The 19,099-nt window shown below is 42.5% G+C and overlaps 1 protein-coding gene across 1 annotated transcript in view; it reads right to left on the bottom strand.

The window, feature by feature from the left end:
- Nucleotides 1–19,099, bottom strand: part of LOC132827473 (solute carrier family 2, facilitated glucose transporter member 11-like) — a 59,652-nt gene that overhangs the window by 25,174 nt on the left and 15,379 nt on the right. Inside the window, exons 4-11 of the mRNA XM_060844161.1 lie at nucleotides 17,254–17,314; nucleotides 15,346–15,444; nucleotides 15,080–15,240; nucleotides 14,084–14,208; nucleotides 11,008–11,137; nucleotides 7,549–7,697; nucleotides 4,766–4,953; nucleotides 2,238–2,348 (exon numbers count right to left, since the gene is read on the bottom strand). Coding sequence (XP_060700144.1) covers nucleotides 2,238–2,348; nucleotides 4,766–4,953; nucleotides 7,549–7,697; nucleotides 11,008–11,137; nucleotides 14,084–14,208; nucleotides 15,080–15,240; nucleotides 15,346–15,444; nucleotides 17,254–17,314 — 1,024 coding nt within the window. The remainder of the gene's footprint in view (nucleotides 1–2,237; nucleotides 2,349–4,765; nucleotides 4,954–7,548; nucleotides 7,698–11,007; nucleotides 11,138–14,083; nucleotides 14,209–15,079; nucleotides 15,241–15,345; nucleotides 15,445–17,253; nucleotides 17,315–19,099) is intronic.

The following is a 19,099-nucleotide window of genomic DNA, read 5'->3' as shown; positions in this document are numbered from 1 at the left end:
TGAGCATTTTCAAGTTTCACAACATCCTTCCCAAAACAAGGAGACCAGAATTGCACACATTATTCCAAAAGTGGCCTAGCCAATGTCCTGTACAGCTGCAACATGACCTCCCAATGCCTATACTCAGTGCTCTGACCAATAAAGGAAAGCATACCAAATGCTTTCTTCACTATCTGATCTACCTGTGACTCCACTTTCAAGGAGCTACGAACCTGTACTCCAAGGTCTCTTTGTTCAGCAACACTCTCCGAGACCTTACCATAAAATGTATAAGTCCAATTGCTCAGAATTCTTCCAGTACCCCTGCCAATCATGCCCTGCCTGTGACCAACTGTGTGCCACAAGGATTTGTGCTGGGCCCACTGCTTTTTGTCATTTATGTAAAGGATTTGATGTGACTATAGGAGAAATGGTTAGTGTTTTTGCAGATGACACCAAAATTGGAGGTGTAGTGGACAGTGAAGAAGGTTACCTCAGAGTCCAACGAGATCTTAAATCAGATGAGCCACTGGGCTGAGGAATGGCAAATGGAGTTTAATTTAGATAAATGTGAGGCACTGCATTTTGGAAGGGCAAATCAGGGCAGGACTTATACACTTAATGGTAGGCCCTGGGATTGTGCTGAACAAAGAGACCTTGGAGTGCTGGTGGATAGTTCCTTGAGTGTAGAGTCACAAGTATTGGTGAAGAAGGTATTTGGTATGCTTGCCTTCATTTGTCAGTTAACAGAGAACTGTATAAGAGTTGGGATGTCATGTTGTGGCTGTTATTATGAAGATGTGGGTGTACTGTACCTTTAAGAGACTTAAAAGCTCGCAGTGACAGCACCAAGTGTTCTCAATAAGATACAATGTAACATGAACTCCAGCTACTGGGGTAGCTAGGGTAGCTGGTTGCCTGGAAACGACAAAACAGATTTGAATTAGGCTAATCAATTTTGTTTAAATTATACCCCTAAAAATACCAAACTCCAATCCAGTTTGAATTTAGTAAATTGACAATCTGATGCTTTGGGGGTACTAGACTGGGGAAAATTGAACAGTTGATAGGAGAACTGCCAAACTACCAGCATGTAAAAAGACTGCCTAAAAAACAGCTCTCTTAAAAGTCCCTTTATCGATCAGTAACCTGTGAAGCAGAATCCCTAAGAAGAAGAAAATAAGACACAGGAAGATCCAAATAGAAGAACTGAAAGCTGCCTGGTATTGAGGTAAGAAGTTTTATTTTGTAAATTGTCATTTGGAGTTTTATCGGACTAGTATATAAGGGAAGGTAAAAGATAGGTTAGAGTAAGGACTTGTTAATAGTTGTTAGTTAAGTATTCTCTGTTATACTTTAAGAATTAACCTTGTTAACTTTTACTTTAACTAGTTCTTGGCCTATCGAATTTTCACAGACTACTGCATGAGATAGATCTTTTCTGTGTTGCTAGTTTAAATTAAGCAGGAGAGTCTACCCCGTGTCATAACACTGTACAGGACATTAGTTAGGCCACTTCTGGAATACTGTGTTCAATTCTGGTCTCCCTGCTATAGGAAAGATGTTGTTAAACTTGAAAGGATTCACAAAAGATTCACAAGAATGCTGCCAGGGTTGGAGGGTTTGAGCTATAGGTAGAGACTCTCAAACTTTATCTGGTTAAAATGGAATTCAAATTGATCAGTAGTGCCATCTAAATTATGACACTATATTATAGTATGAAAGTGCTGCATATAAACAATGTTGAATAATGAATTTAGAAAAATGGTTATTTACATGCATAAATCAGTGGGATAGGTGTGTCTGTTTCTCACTGCACTATCTGTCTCTCCTTCTGTGCGTTTCTCCTAGGTGAATCACACTGTTGCTCATGTGGTGACCGCACTTGATCACAGTCTCTTTACAAGGTCCATAGAACCTCTACAGATTCTCAAATCACCAGACTCTAGTTTGAGAACCACCACATTACCTTGCACATTATCCGTAAGATAACATGTTTTCAATTGTGTATTACCCTTTAGACTCTGAGAAGGGACAGGAGACTCGAATAATTCTAAGTTTCACAGTATTAGATGCACCAACTGATCATGAGTCAAAATCAAAGAAGCTGAACACAGATCAATACGTTTGATTCTGGTGGGGAGAAAAGGGAACCTCAGACATTGAAAATAAGTGAATGATACCCAACTAAACAAAATGAAGAAATTAGACAGAAATTGCTTCACTATGGAGCGCAATAGGATTAAAACAATACGTACACTTGTTAGTGAAGTGGTAAACTCACAGCACCCAGTTCCAATAGTGGCATATTGAATCTTTTCTTTAGGAATTCCAGCAGCATTAAATATATACACAGCATATGTATATGTCTGGTGGAAAGAAAAGGTGTCAAAATTTCTTGTGTCCAACAAAATATAGCAAGGCTTTGTTAATACAGAAAATTTGTAATAAGTAGATAAAGTGTAAATAAAATTTGGAGCCTAACGATGAACTCACATGCATACATTAATTAAATATCTTATTCTGTACAGAATCAGCTTTTCCTACAATGTGGTGGTTGCTTCTACATATTGAAATAGTGCATACCCAATTGCCTACTTCTAACAAGGCTTAAAAAGGTAAAGCTATTCTGCAAATGTGCTTAGATGCACCGAGGGAGGAATTTAATGGAGCTCACCAGAGCAGGCATGGTGGCCATTAGTGTGTGGGAATATCTCCATCTAATTTTCATAAGTAAATAAATTGTTTTATATTTAGTGTTGGCACAGGAAGGGCTCAACACAGGAACTCTACACAGCTGACAGCAGGAAGTTGATTAGACATATTAATGAGTCATTCAAAACACATTCTCCTCGAATCCACTGACATTTAAAAATACCTTTTGCATTCATTATTTCCCCAAGTCTACAATGCCTCCCAAAAGTCTACCAGTGGGCTGCTGGCTCATCCACAGGTAGTCAGTGCTTAATTAACTGACTCAGCTTTGGGTACTGTGGAAACTTAAGGCCCGGCTCTGTTTCAGGCCCCCCCCCGCTGTTCCACTTTCCTGACTCCAGAAAGCCAGGCCACCCAGAGAAAAGCTGCTTGGAGCTCTCATTAGCCTTCCAATCTGTGGGGGAGGAGACCTTCCACCTCCCACACCTCACCCCACCCCCAACCACCACCACCCCCCTCATGCCTGGCATTGCTTGAACTCGATTCTGCACAGAGTTAACATTTAGGCTGGGAACTTGACACCGGAGAACAACTTATGGGTGAAGTTAGCAAGAGGTCAGCAGGAACTCCAAGAAAGGGTGGCCCAGCGGCTAGCACTGCTGCCTCACAGTGCCAGGTACATGGGTTCAATTCCAGCCTTGGATAACTGTGTGTGGAGTTCGCACATCCTCCCACTGTCTGTGTGGGTTTCCTCTTAGAATCCAAAGATATGTAGGTTTGGTGGATTCGCCATGCTAAATTGGCTCGTGTGTAGGCTTGGTGCGTTAACAATGGTAAATGGGGGATTACAGGGATACGACAATGCTCATCAGAGAGTCAGTGCAGACACAATGGATCAAATGACCTGTATGGATTCTACAGTTCAATGAAAGCAGTGAGGGAGTAATGGCAAGAACATTTGAAAGAAAGAGCACTTTTATGATCATTTTGTTACAGACAGGGTCTGCATAGTTATGCATATTATTAAATAAACACAGGAATCTAGTAATTCCTACTAGCTTTTGTGCAACATTTGTTTTTCACCATGACCAACTGTTGGATGGACAATGAGCATCTGATGATAGAATGCAGAGACAAGGCAAAAACACAACATAGTCTTTCAGCATTCAGAAAACCCCAAGTGATGAGCATATTCAGGTGGAGGTGTACACTAGTACAGTGAGGTAGTGTTTCATTATTATGGGAAATTTGGGAAATTTCTCTGTTTGCTAATCCCCAGTACTGGTGTTGCCAGAAAAGATAATGATTTAATTGTATTATGCAATGTCCTCAATTTGCCTGTTTACTGGAATCAGGTTAACAGAAAACATTGGCCAGGCTCCTGAACCTAACAAGAACTATTAGTTATAACCAAATAAATAAATCCTGGCCACAAACAAACAAAGCTATGAACTTTCAACATAAAACTCTACCAGTTGGAACTCTGTCCCCTTTTTAAAACCCCTCTAACACCCAGGCATTGGTGTTATGGGTGGAGAAAAATAGTACTGGGGAAACACACTTCAAAATGTGAATCCTCAGGAATCAATGTTTTTGCTTACCATGACCTTCTGTTTTCTGATCTTCAGCTCCTTTGCAGGAGACATACTAATTATAAAGTCTTTGAGTTACTGGTTAAAGCCAGCAGGTTTTGATGGGAGAAAATAAATGTCTTAGGTACTTTTATTGCGGAAATATAGAAACATTCCCGCTTCTTCCAGTCTGGAAACCTCTGCCTCTATACTGTTCCTTCACGCCAATCAGAGAGCTGTTACCAGACTGATGACCTTTGGCATTCACAGCTGGTCACAATTGGACAAACCAATCAGCAACCCGTTGCTGGCCAAATCTCACAGCACACACATTCTGGTGCCACTACAATCTACCTGACCTTCCTGACATCTTGCAAAGCAGCAGTGCATACAAAACTCAAATAAGTTCCAATAACTTGATTTCAAAAGTGCAGCAATTCTTTCCACAGGCCTTGGTTATAAAACAGGCCTTTGTTTTTACGTTTTGATTCACAATTAAAGAAATAATTTAAAATGGGGCCATTTTAGGTAATTCTCCAGTGGACCTCAGTCTTACTTACAGCATCATTCCCACATAACTGCATGGCACTACCCAGCACAAACGTGATGATCAATTGCCGTTGGACAGAGCGGTCTCGGAACAGATCCCACAATTTCTTTGACCTTTGACCTTCGAGCGCTTTTTGCTCCTCTAGCATTTCATCCATTTCGGTATTGAAATTGATCTCTCCACGTAATTTCCTCAATGCTAAAGAAATGGAAAGGTCAATGTTTGGGGTTAGCAGAGGGTCAATGAGACCTTATTATTCCACTCTAATTAGAATAGATAACCTTTCTTAGAATGCTCCTGTTCAACCGTGAAAGGATTTGAAAGAGGTTGGCTGATGAGGTCGTGACTGGAATCAAGCATATTTACATATCTGGAAGGTCACAAAGCTACCAATTAAAGGCATTGGAGCATTCATCCAAAATACCTGTAGATGAATTCGGTTACTTGCTTCCTCCTTCAAGTCATAGAGTCATAGAGATGTACAGCATGGAATCAGAACCTTCGGTCCAACCCATCCATGCCAACCAGATATCCTAAATGAATGTCATCCCAATTGCCAGCATGTGGCTCATACCCCTCTAAACACTAGGCAAAAGTGAGGACTGCAGATTCTGGAGATCAGAGTCTAGATTAGAGTGGTGCTGGAAAAGCACAGCAGGTCAGGCAGCATCTGAGGAGCAGGAAAATGGACATTTCAGGCAAAAGCCCTTCATCAGGAATGAAGGCAGGGAGCCTCCGGGGTGGAGAGATAAATGCGAGGGGGGTGGGCTCTAAACACTTCTTATTCCAGATGCCTTTTAAATGTTGTGATTGTACCAGCCTCCACCACTTCCTCTAGCAGCTCATTCTATATACACACCACCCTCTGCGTGAAAGCATTGTCCCTTAGGTCCATTTTCAATCTTTCTCCATTCACCTTAAACCTTTGCCTTTTGTTTTGAAAAACGCCCTTGCCTGTTCACCCCATCCATGTCTCTTGTGATTTTATAAACCTCTATAAAGGTCACCCTTCAGCCTCCGACACTCAGGGAAAACAGCCCCAGTCTATTCAGTCTCTCCCTGTAGTTCAAACCCGCCAACTATCTAAAAAGCAACTGAATCATTGTTATGGTATTATTTTAGGTTAAGAGTTGGATTAATCTAACGTTAAGAAGAATGTGAGTTGATCTCATTTAAACGTAAAAAAGTCTAAAGAGGTAAACACAGCAGATCCTGACAGGATGTCCCCCCTGCTGAAGGGTCTAGAATACAGTCTCAAAACAAAGGGCAAGCCATTTCAAACTGAGATAAGGAGGAATATCTTCAGCCAGAGGGTAATGAATTTTTGGCATTTTCTATATCAAAGAACTGCGCAAGCTCACTTATTGAGTATGTCCAGTAGACTGCTAGGTATTATGGACACTAAGTGATAAGGTGATGGCATTGCAAAACGGCATGAGGTAGATCTGGAATTGTAGAGCAGACGTGAGGAGCTGATCCTGCTCCAAACAGCATTGGGATATCTATGATTTATAGAATCATAGAGATGTACAGCACAGAAACAGACCCTTCAGACCAACCTGTCCATGCTGACCAGATATTCCAACCCAATCTAGTCCCATCTGCCAGCACCCAGGCCATATCCCTCCAAACCCTTCCTACTCATATACCCATCCAAATGCCTTTTAAATGCTGCAATTGTACTAGCCTCTACCACTTCCTCTGGCAGCTCATTCTGTACACGTACCACCCTCTGAGTGAAAAAGTTGCCCTTAGGTCTCTTATATCTTTCCCCTCTCACCCTAAACCTATGCCCTCTAGTTCTGGACTCCCTAACCCCAGGGAAAAGACTTGGTCTATTTATCCTATCCATGCCCCTCATAATTTTGTAAACCTATAAGGTCACCCCTCAGCCTCCGATGCTCCAGGGAAAACAGGCCCAGGAGCCTCTCCCTATAGCTCAAACCCTCTAACCCTGGCAACATCCTTGTAAATATATTTCTACCTAACTAATTGATTGAGAAAATAATATTAATTTAAGCTTGGATAAAACATTTCAGATTTCTTATTGTCCCCATTAGCTGATTGTCCCCACTATGTTAGTTGGATGAGCAGATATCCAATGTGGTTTATCATGAAGATTTGGAGGTCGTTCTGTGACAGGAGGAATAGAAATGGACAGGATATTTTCAGTGAAGAAATTCTGAAAGATTCCCACAGAGGTGTATTCAGAGAATGAAGTGATTTATTTTCATAAAGATTCCCACAGAGGCTTTAAATTAGATTACTTACAGTGTAAAAACAGGCCCTTTGGCCCACAACCCACCCCCTACATTTACCCCTTCATATAACATTACAGGTAATTTAGCGTGGCCAATTCACCTAACCTGCACATTTTCAGATTGTAGGAGGAAACTGGAGCAAACCCACACAGACACGGGGAGAATGTGCAATCTCCACAGAGAGTTGCCTCAGGCAGGAATTGAACCCACGTCTCTGGTGCTCTGAGGCAGCAGGGCTAGTCACTGTGCCACTATGCTGCCGGCGTATTCAGACAATGAAGTGATTGATTTTCTTTCCTCTCAATTACTGGAAAGCAAGCATCATCTTCATTATCTATTGCAGGCAGATAAACAAAATAAAAATCTCTTCATAAACCACAATTATAAAAATAAATAAGGCTGTGTCACTATGATGTGAAGAGTGTGCTAATGGAGGAACAGAGCAACTTGGTGTAACTTCTGTTAGAGCTATCCCCACAATCCGTGAACCAATGGACAAATGAATTTATCTTCCCCTCTCCCAACCACTTACCCTTCATGCACATGTTCTTGTCCTCCCTGTCAATCAGCAAGTACCTGGGGCTTTCTGGACACCATGGCAGAGTCATGAGTTGGATTAGAGCTGGAGCTGCACTGGATGCCAGCAGTAGAGGCCACAAGTCTTCACTGCCCAAGATCTCCCTGCAATTAGTGTTGTGAAATTGTTTCATCTCCTTATCAATACACATTGCATTAGCAACACAAACAATACATTCGTACAGCAGGCAAAGGATTAGCAGTGAATGGAGATCTGTGAAGGGAAAATGTTGATATATCTCTCCTGCCAGTGATGTTCACATTCTAAAGAATTATTTTAGAGTAGAATGTATACATGTCACATATATACAAAAATATATACAGACTGAACATTTCCCAGTTATTAACTAAGATTTATTGATAGGTTTATTTGCATCAAAATTGTTAATCTGCAAACTAGAAATTATTTGCCGTATAAACAACCTTGAGAGAGCAAGCCAGGGAAAATATCTATTACAGTTTATCTTTTCTCGAATGCCTGACTCTCCTTCATGCATTACTCAGACAATGACAGAAGTGAATTTGACACTGGGGAAGGTAGGTTTGCAGAATTCAATAACTAGCTAACAAGCCCCCACTTTCAAGGAAGTGGGTATTGGGTGAGCAAAGGCTTTGAAGAAGTACAGAGGACAGTCCATCAGATCCAGCTCCTGTGATATAATCAGAGATTTTCTTTTTGTTCATGAAATATGGGCACGGCTGGCATTTATTACTTACCCCTATTTGCCCTTGATGAGGTTTAAGCTGCGACCTTGAAGTGCTTCATTCAGTGTGGTGCAGTAGTACCACAGGAGAAAGTGAGGACTGCAGATGCTGGAGATCAGAGCTGAAAATGTGTTGCTGGAAAAGCGCAGCAGGTCAGGCAGCATCCAAGGAACAGGAGAATCGACATTTCGGGCATAAGCCGTTATGCCCTTAAGAAACGTCGATTCTCCTGTTCCTTGGATGCTGCCTGACCTGCTGCGCTTTTCCAGCAACACATTTTCAGCAATAGTACCACACCCTATCAGCAGTGCCACCACCATCAGGTGGGTCTGTCCAGCCAATGGGCCAGGGAATACTCAGGGATTGTGGAGGAGGAGCCTGTGATGTTAGGGATTATTTAGCAAGAATAACTGCCACGTTATTATTTAAGTAGTCTATTGGAGAGATCTCTCAATATTATCATAAGTCTCCAAGATGTTGGTGAAGATGAAGTCAAAGTTAGCTAGACCGAGGGATTTGTTGCATCTGATGCTTAGCTGGATGTTGTGTTGTCCATCAGATTTTATACTCTTTAGATGTTATTGCAGTGACTTAATACAACTGAACGGATGGTTGGGCAATTTCAAAAGACTGTCGAGAATCAAGCCCACAGCTGTATTTGTAGAGTCACATATAGACCAGGCCTGTTACGGTCAGTGAATTTGCTTAATTAATGAACCAGGTGGATTTTGTGTCATTTCATGATCACCAAAATTGGTGTTTTGTTATTTAGTCCAAATTTAAATGATTTCAGATTTCTGTGATGGGATACATATTCAAAGTGCTGGTCCAGGCGTCTGGATTGCTAGCTCAGTAACATAACCGTCTCCTACTAAACTGGGGCTTATAATCAACCAGATTGCTGTAGCCCTGCAGTCACATGTAGACCAGATCAAGTAAACACGGCAGGTGGCCTTGCCTAAAGGATATTAGTGAACCAGAGAATCTTTTACAACAATCTGGTAGACTCATGGAGTCTTACTTGCCGGAGAATGCCACCCATGCAATTGCAGCGGTGACACAATCTGCAGAAAATCTTTTCTGAGGTTGACCGGTTCAGAAGCCAAGAGCCACCATTGTCCTTGTCCTCAGCACGTAACGCTCTACCGAGACAGAGTTACAACTGCCCCCAAGATGCACCAAATGATAGTCTAGTAATAGGAAGAATGCATACGTAACGTAAAAATCTGCCGTGTTCTAAATTACAATTTTGTGGCGGCATGAGAGAATGTTAATAACCGTTTCTCCTTTTTTTGAATTGCTTATATGCACAAGCAGTGTTCTTCTAGATACCATCCAGAACATGGCTTAACCTGCAGCTAGAAAAAGGAAGATACTTACAACCGTCTTAGCTCTACACCAAACCGTATGAGTAAAAAATGAGGTCTGCAGATGCTGGAGATCACAGCTGAAAATGTGTTGCTGGTTAAAGCACAGCAGGTTAGGCAGCATCTCAGGAATAGGGAATTCGACGTTTCGAGCATCTTCCTGATGAAGGGCTTATGCTCGAAACGTCGAATTCCCTATTCCTGAGATGCTGCCTAACCTGCTGTGCTTTAACCAGCAACACATTTTCAACCAAACCGTATGACTCAGTCATTTCGCCTTCCCCTGCTTTTTATTAATACATTCATGGGATGGGAGCAACACTGGCTAGGCCAGCATTTATTGCCCAGAGGGCAGATAAGACTCAACTGCATCACTGTGGGTCTGGAGTCACATGGAAAAGCAGACCAGACAAGGAAGGCAGATTTCCTTCCCTACAGGACATTGGTGATCCAGCTGGGTTTTTTCCCAACAATACAATAATGATCTCACAGTCATCTTTGGACACCCAATTCCACATTCTTTATGGAATTTAAATTCCACCATCTGCCATGGCAGAATTTGAACACATGACCCCAGACATTTTAGGATTAATAGTCTAGCAATAATGCCACTAGGCCATTGCCTCCCTGACCATAGAATGATATATGGGAACGGGTCATGGTCAATTTCACTGTAAGGGCTCAATGGCAGAGAGGTGGGAGGAAGAAACTTTAATTTTCAGCGGGTGTTCGGAGGGTGGAGGGAGGCTGTAAGGGAGGTGGAGGGAGACTGCTACAGAGTGGGGATATAAAAGGGAGGCCATTAGAGAGGTGAGGTATGACAGGGAATCTATAAAGGGGGAGTATATGTGTGAGAGAGAGTGGGAGAAGACAGCTACAAGGGAAGGTAGTAGGAGAGAAAGGGAGATTAACAGGGAATATGGGAGAGAGAATGACAGCAAGACGGTAGATAGGAATGAAAGGAAAACCAAAAGGAGGAGTTAGAGACTACAAGGAGCACTGTGGCATCTAGGAAATCAATGCTTTCTTTCAGCATTATGTTTTCATTTTTAATTGAGCAATGATAATTATTTAGGATATTGATAATTTCTTCCAATCAGTTTTATGTGTGAGTCCAAATAATCCACCCATCAACACAACTACAGAAGGTCAATATATTATGTGACTGCATCATGCAATGAAGGAATGAGAGAGAATGAAAAAGGAGCTCCTGAAAACTGAAAGGTAGGCCCCAGAAATTAGAGAAGTACCCTGGAGAAACCTTAAGATGAGCCCACGATGAGAATTATTTCCGTGCCTTGACTCACGGGCACTGTAGAGCTATTGTGAAACACAGCACTCACCTGAGTCCAATGGTTTGGCCCAGCACTAATCCAGCTGCAGTGAACGGAGCGAATGACAAGGCCACCATGCCCCGGATTTCCTTTGGTGCACTCTCACCAAGATACATGGGGTTAATGTTCAATCCCACACCTTAGAGCAAAAGGAAAAATACATCACACCGTTACAGATCAACCATTCTTTTCTAATCTGTACTCATTGAATACATGCAACACCGCAGTGATTCAATGCATTGATACATGCAACATTGATTTAACCTGTATGTTTGCTTTCAAGGTACTTTATGACAATTTCCAAGCTATATGTGAATCTAACAATGGAGAATCACAGCCCAGGAAATTGGATTGAGTGGGTAGCCTGGTATGGTGACTATATTGGGTATGATTGGCCCATGATCTGGAATAGCAATCTGTGCTGCCTTCTTACTTAAAGACATAGCATGGATATGTCAGCACGGCATCCAATCTTGTTTTAGACTCACACCAATATTTCCAATGAAAGATCATCAATCTAAGACGTTGACCGTTTGTCTCTCCCCAGATCTATTAAGTATCTCAAGTAGCTTGTGTTTTTATTTCATTTAAAGCAAGTGTGTTGTCCTTAAAGTTAGTCTGCATTTCTTCCATGTGGTCATGCTGTTGCTGCAGAAGCAGCTGGAACTGCCTGAGGAGTTTATAAGCAGATGGAAGAATTGGAACTGCAGCAATAATCCAGACAGTGTGACCCTAGGCGCTCCAGTGCTGCGCTGGAAAGGTTGGTGCAAGAGGCCGACAGAAAGAGAGAGGTTCCCGACTGTAAGGTGGCCAGTGAACTTTCAGACAGACCTTACAGAGATACTCTTCACTGTTAATGCCAAACAGTCTTTTTTTTTCATTTGATTTGGTTTATCATAGTCACATAAACCTAAATACAGTGAAACGCTTTGTTTTGCAAGCCATACAGGCAGGTCATAGCAAACAAGGATCTTAAACAAGAGCTTAAACAGCGATTGAATCCAGTGCTGCAAAGTAGTTCAATTACCTCACACAACCAGTCAAGCTCATTTTTACCATACATGTCCTTATAAGTGAACCACTTGTGTCACACCTTTCTCCATTCACCATACCTGTTTCACTCACCACCTCACCGTCCTAGCTAAGCAGCCCCACTCCTTGACTCACCTCAACCTCACACACTCGACATTGCTATGACTGTTGCACTTGGATCTCGCAGTGTGGCAGTCACAGCACAATCAATGCACTGCAACAGCAACGAGTGGAATTTGTACAATATCTTTAATGTAATTAAACATAACCTGCTTTCCAAGAGCATTATTAAGCCAAACTTGACAAGGAGCCCTATAAAAATGGTTTTACACCAGAATACTAAAGGTTTAGTTAAAAAGAACATCAAATTAGGAGTATATTAGATGGAAGGAACATTGGTTGGGGGAGTACAGTTGGTGGGACTGTGCTAGGGGAGTATAGTGGTTGGGAGAGTATATCAGAATTATTTTGGACAGTGAGCCTATCAGGTGGGGACAGTATTGGGCACAGCATAATTGAACAGGATGTATATTTGCCAGGATGCATATTGAACAGGGAATACAGAAAGGATGTACATAAGTCAGCATCTATATTGGTCAGGGAACATATTAGGTTGGATGCATATTGGGCAATGTCTATATCAGGCAGAGAATATATCGAGCAGATGTATATGGCCTTTGTGTATATCAAGCGGGTATATATTGGGCACGTGTACACTTCCCATTTATTATATACCTGTATATCAGGTCAGGTATATAATAAATGGGAAGTATACTGGGTAGGGAGTTCAGTAGGTAAAGTGAATTTTGAGTAGGGTATATATTCCAGTTTCCTCATTTCCCCTCCCCCCACCTTGTCTCAGTCGGTTCCCTCAACTCAGCACCGCCCTCCTAACTTGCAATCTTCTTCCGGACCTCTCCGCCCCCACCCCACTCCGGCCTATCACCCTCACCTTGACCTCCTTCCACCTATCACATCTCCATCGCCCCTCCCCCAAATCCCTCCTCCCTACCTTTTATCTTAGCCTGCTTGGCACACTCTCCTCATTCCTGATGAAGGGCTTATGTCCGAAAAGTCGAATTTCCTGTTCCTTGGATGCTGCCTGACCTGCTGTGCTTTAACCAGCAACACATTTTCAGCTCTGATCTCCAGCATCTGCAGACCTCACTTTTTACACTAGGGTATATATTGAGCAGGATGCATATGGGGCAGGGAATGCATTAGGCATTGTGTGTATTGGGCAGTGTGCTTATCAGTCAGAGTGGATATTGAGAAAAGTGTATGTTGGTCAGTTTATATATTGGGCATGGAGTATGTCAGATGGGATGTATACTGGGCAGCATGTATATGAGGCATGATGTGTAATGGGTGGCTGTATATAAGACAGGGGATGGGTTACAGGTCAGGTAAGTAGTAAGGGTACACAGCCAGTGTGAAAGAAACTTCACCTGAGAGAATCAGAGACCAAGTGGGTACATCTAGAATTTGATTAAATTAGAGAATTCAATGCAGTGGGGGGAAAAGGTGATTTCACTCAGGTTTACTGCCACAAGTAAAGTGTGCTAACTCAGGAGCTTGGAGAATGGTGGGGAGGAAGTAGCTTCCCTTTTCACTTTTTCTCAATAGGTTCATTGGTTGAAACTGTATTAGGTATTCTTCTATAATTGCTGTAAATTAGAGAAGTGTATCTTCTTAAAGAAATAGCTATGCTTGTAATAAACTGAGAAACACCAGAAATAAGGGAATGGCACTAAGCCATGATGCTCATTCGCAGAGCCAGGGCAGACAAAATGGGCCAAATGGCCTCCTTCTGCAGCATAACACTTCTAGGAGAGTGGGCATGAAGTATATCAGGTGGGATGTACATCAGGAAGAAAATATATTAGTGCTCTATATTGGGCAGTGTGTATATCAGACAGGGTGTGCATCTGTTAGGGTGCATTTTGGTAGCAGGTATTCCAGGCAGGAATAAACTAGGCAGCCAATTCTATATCTTCCATTTAGTGCCCTCCTCAAAACCAAATTCTGCCTCTGAATTCATTAAAACTGTTACCTGAGTTTATTCCATAAAAGAATCTCCCGACTATAATCAACTCAAAGCATGTTGCGGTTCTGCTCAGAACCATTAGTAAAGCCCCAATGAGTATGAAAATATTGCTTAGCAAAAGTGAATTTCTCCTGAAAGAAAACACAACGAAGAAAGTTTGTCAATTAAATGTGCTGGGAGTGCCCCCATGTCATGGCAATTACGGCCATTCTAATTTTCTCCCGCAAGACTTTTCACAAGAATGTTCCCAGTCATAGCAAAAAAAAAGAGTTGTACTTTTCCTAACTATCCATAATTCCTATAAATGATTAATGTGGCAGCATAATGGGCGGCACGGTGGCACAGTGGTTAGCACTGCTGCCTCACAGCGCTTGAGACCCGGGTTCAATTCCCGACTCAGGCGACTGACTGTGTGGAGTTTGCACGTTCTCCCCGTGTCTGCGTGGGTTTCCTCCGGGTGCTCCGGTTTCCTCCCACTGTCCAAAGATGTGCGGGTCAGGTGAATTGGCCATGCTAAATTGCCCGTAGTGTTAGGTAAGGGGTAAATGTAGGGGTATGGGTGGGTTTCACTTCGGCGGGTCGGTGTGGACTTGTTGGGCCGAAGGGCCTGTTTCCACACTGTAAGTAATCTAAAAAAAAAAAATCCTCCCTGCAGATATTTCAGCTCTGGTCATCTTTTTTGGGAAGTCCCATCCCCACACCAGTCCCCAACCTTTTTCATTGGAGGGGGGGGGTGGATGATGAGATAGGAGGGTATTTAGGACATCTGCAAATCATGGAGGCAGTTGTACATTTAACCATGCAGCTAGCTTGACTCAGAAGCAGTTTTCATCACCTAGAAGAATGGGAATTAATGTGTGAGAAAGTGTCAACTCATTGTCTCTAATCTTAGGCAGACTTGTTGAGATTTTATTAACTGTGATTTATGTGAGTTCTGATACACCTCTTGACGTAATAGCCAATATTGGTTTACACCAAACATTTCCTGGTGTTAGTTCATACCTTCCAAACCTTACGGCCATGGGTCCTGCAATAAGTGCCCCGACCAGTCCTCCAATGGAATAACCAGCCACAATGAAGGTCCAGAGCAGTGTGATGACCCAGCTCTCCAGTTTTGTGCCATAGCGCTCAATCCAAGTCTCATTGATAAAATTTTGGATAAACTGTCATTTTGATGATAGAAAGAAAATACAAATTTAGTTTTAATTGTGCCTTGACCAATATGGAGGCAGCTAACCTTCTTGAGTTGACCATTGCTCTGGACTCACAGTTGTCGGTGCGTTGATGATTGTCAGGTTAAACCCATATTGGAAGGTGCCACCAATACAAGCAGCGAAGATGGTCAGGAGGAGATATCTGATCTGCAGCTACAGGAACACAAAAGGAAATAGAAACGGTTACTCTTCTGCAACGTCTATCTGTCTCAAAATGCTTTAAAATGAGTTTGCACTTATACAGAGCACATCACAATCTCAGTGTGTCCCAAAGTATTTCAGATCCATTTCTTTGGAAGTCATTCAATCTTTTGATGCAAGAGGTGCAGCAGTTTGTACACTGGGCTCTGACCTTGGTTACAACAAAGATCACTTGTTTTTATTAGGAGTATGTTGTTTTTGGTTCTGTTCCGTGGCAGTGATCATGCTGAGTTTGCTTTCATTCCAACTTATTTTCAACTCAGTTTATTTCAGCAGTCTGCCTTATGGTTGCTGTTTTGTTTCAGACACCCAAATGGGCAGGACGGAAAAGCCTTTGAGCGAGTGGGGTGGAGGTTCCAATATTCCAATTGCTGGCCTGGATTCAGAGGCTGAAGAACATTTCTTGAGAGGACTTAAGGCAAGAGTTACTGTTCCTCAAACAGTATGGAAACACAGGGCGGCACAGTGGCTCAGTGGTGAGCACTGTTGCCTCACAACATCAGGGACCCAGGTTTGATTCCTCCCTTGGATCACTTTCTGTGTGAGTTTGCACATTCTCCCTGTGTCTGTGTGGGTTTCCTCCCACACTCCAAAGATGTGCAGATCAGGTGAATTGGACATGCTAAATTGCCCATAGTGTTAGGTGCATTAGTTAGGGGAATGGGTCTAGATGGGTTAAGACTCAGAGAGTCAATGTGAACTTGTTGGGCCGAATGGCCTGTTCCCACACCATAGGGAGTCAAGTTTTTTTTTTAAAAAATCTTGTCTTCACCCCCAGGATTCATATACTTGGCCAAATAATTCCTTCTGCTCACATCAGAGTAGCCTTCTCTTGTTTTATACTCTGTCACTTCGTAATGCACTTGCTTAGAAGCAGTATGAAGGTCACAATGATATGAAGCCTTTACAAAATACAAGTAGTCCCAATGACTTGATACAAAATCAGTCTACAGTCCTTCAATGTATAAAATATGACAAAGAAGTCTCATTTGCAGATATTTCACAGAGATTCTCTCCAAGTCTCCCACTATATCATAGAATCCCTACAGTGTAAAAGCAGGCCATTTGACCCATTGAGTCCATAACTTCCCTCCAAACAGCATCCTGCCCAGACCTATCTCTATAACCCAGCATTTCCCATGGCTAATCCAGCTAGTCTGCACATCCCTGGACACTATGGGCAAGTTAGCATGGCCAATCCACCTAATCTGCACATCTTTGGACTGTGGATGGAAACGAGAGCACCGGGAGGAAATCCATGCAGACACGGGGAGAATGTGTAAACCCAACACAGTTGCCCAAGGGTGGAATCAAATCCAGATCCCTTGGTTCAGAAAAAAGATGACAAATTGGCAGTACTGGCAGGGAAATGGCATAAATCACAATTTTCAACTGAACTTCCAACATGAAAAGAGAAGAACCCCAATATGACATTACTTATCCTGTGTAAAGGAGTCAACAACTCAACAAAACACTCCCACATATCACAGTTCCTAAGAAGTTTAAATACTGAACAGGTTGTTGAGCCTGGCTTCACCTCTGACAGACTAAGTTAATTTAGATCATTGTAGGTGGTGCCCTGAAATGACAAGCAATACAAACTTCCTTGCGCCTAACTGGTACAGGAATATGGATATCTCGCTAAATATTTATTGTCACAACATCTCCTTCCAGAGAATCCATTTCATGCGTCCAATTTGTATTTCCTTTCACTTCAGCCTGCCTGGCATTTTGTTCTTTCCTCTGTATGTAGCCACTTACCTTAAGCATACATTTTCTTTTGAGTTTCTGGCAAGGTTTGCCGGCTCTTTTTGGTCTGTTTCTAGCGCAAAGCCAAAAACTGTGCTGAGGGCTTTCACAAATTATTCAGTTAAACTAACTTCATAAACATGGTGACAAGTCATCTCATCACACCCATCCTTCTGGCTTAGAGAGTAAGTTAACATTCAGGCTCAGGTTTTGCTGGGATCACAAAACTGGCCTTAACAGTCCAGAGATGGGAAGCTATGGTTAAAGTTACTGTTCAGTCACAGTTGAGACCATTAGGGGAGGCAATGGCCTTGTGGTATTATTGCTAGACTATTAATCCAAAAACTCAGCTAATGTTCTGGGGACCTAGGTTCAAATCCTGTTATTGCAGGTGGTGGAATTTAATTCGATATAGAGTCTGGATTAAGGGTCTAATGATGACCAATTATCAGAAAAGCCCATCTGGTTCCCAAATGTCCTTCAGAGAAGGGAATCTGCCATCCTTACCTGACCTGGTCTGTATGTGATTCCAGACTCACGGCAATGTGGGTGTCTCTTAACTGTCCTCTGGGCAATTAGGGATGGGGAAATAAATGCTGGTCTAGGCAGAGACACCCAGATCCTATGAGTGAATAAAAAAAATCCTGTCCTTCCTGTCAGACTTCAAACACAGTATTGAACATCTCAGCTAGCAAAGATGTGACTACTCTCTGAAGCTGAAACCTAACAAAACATACAACGTAAGCAGAATAAACAGTAAGCACTTAGAATCATAGAGATATACAGGATGGAAACAGACCCTTTCATCCATCTTGTCCATGCCAACCAGATATCCCAAATTAATCTAGTCCCATTTGTCAACATTTGGCCCATATCCTTCCTGATCAGATGTCCATCCAAATACCTATTTAAATTTGTAACTGTACTAGCCTCCACCAGTAAAGGAAAGCATATCAAACACCTTCTTCACTATCCTATCTACGTGCGACTTCACTTTCAAGGAGCTACAAAACTGCACTCTAAGGTCTCTTTGTTCACTCCCGAGGGCCTTATTAATCCTCTTTGTTTGCATTTAAAAAGTGCTTTCAATGTAAGTCCTGTGTCAGTAGCTGGACCTGTTCCCACATTGGTTTTGGTGATGAATGGCTTATGCCCAAAACATCGATTCTCCTGCTCCTCGGAAGCTGCCTGTCCTGCTGCGCTTTCCCAGCAACACACTCTCGACTCTGATCTCCAGCAGCTGCAGTCCTCACTTTCTCCCCATTAGTTTTACAAAACACCTGGTTTTCGGATTTCTCAGAGATGTGAGAATACAGCCTTTGACATCAAGAGAGCATTTGACCCCCATGAAGCAATCCACACTGAGTGCAGTGAGATCTGAACAATAGTCAGGCTTGGTCTCATAGATGAGAATTAACATTCCCCACTGCCAAGTTCAATGTCAGCCTTCTTTAGTTCTTCCCAGTACAATTTTTATTGTTCTGTTCAGGTTCTATGTGGCTGGAGTTTAGACATCCCACTGATGGGTGAGTGTTTGTAAAATCCAGCATGTGGCCTTCCCACTGCCTACCCACCCAGCCTCAACTCGGATGAAACTTTACTGGAGACAGTGCAAATGTCAAGTGGCTTGCCACCTTGGGTTTATTGAGGCCCTTAAGTGGCCAATTAATAGTCTCCAGTGTTTTATACCTGTAGCAGGGGAGATCCATAGCATGGAGGAAGCACAGGAGCTTTCATTGGTGCCAGCCAAGATGTGGAGATAAATGGGAGTCCCCTGTACCAATTAGACTAAACCCCCAATTTCACAACTTCCCCTTTACCCAACACCTCCCTTTCTCCCAATGCCCACCCCATATCT

This window comes from Hemiscyllium ocellatum, chromosome 24, assembly GCF_020745735.1.
Source record: "Hemiscyllium ocellatum isolate sHemOce1 chromosome 24, sHemOce1.pat.X.cur, whole genome shotgun sequence".
NCBI classification, from domain to species: Eukaryota; Metazoa; Chordata; class Chondrichthyes; order Orectolobiformes; family Hemiscylliidae; genus Hemiscyllium; species Hemiscyllium ocellatum.
The sequence above is the reverse complement of the archived record's forward strand: the minus strand, read 5'-3'. Positions and strand labels throughout refer to the sequence as shown.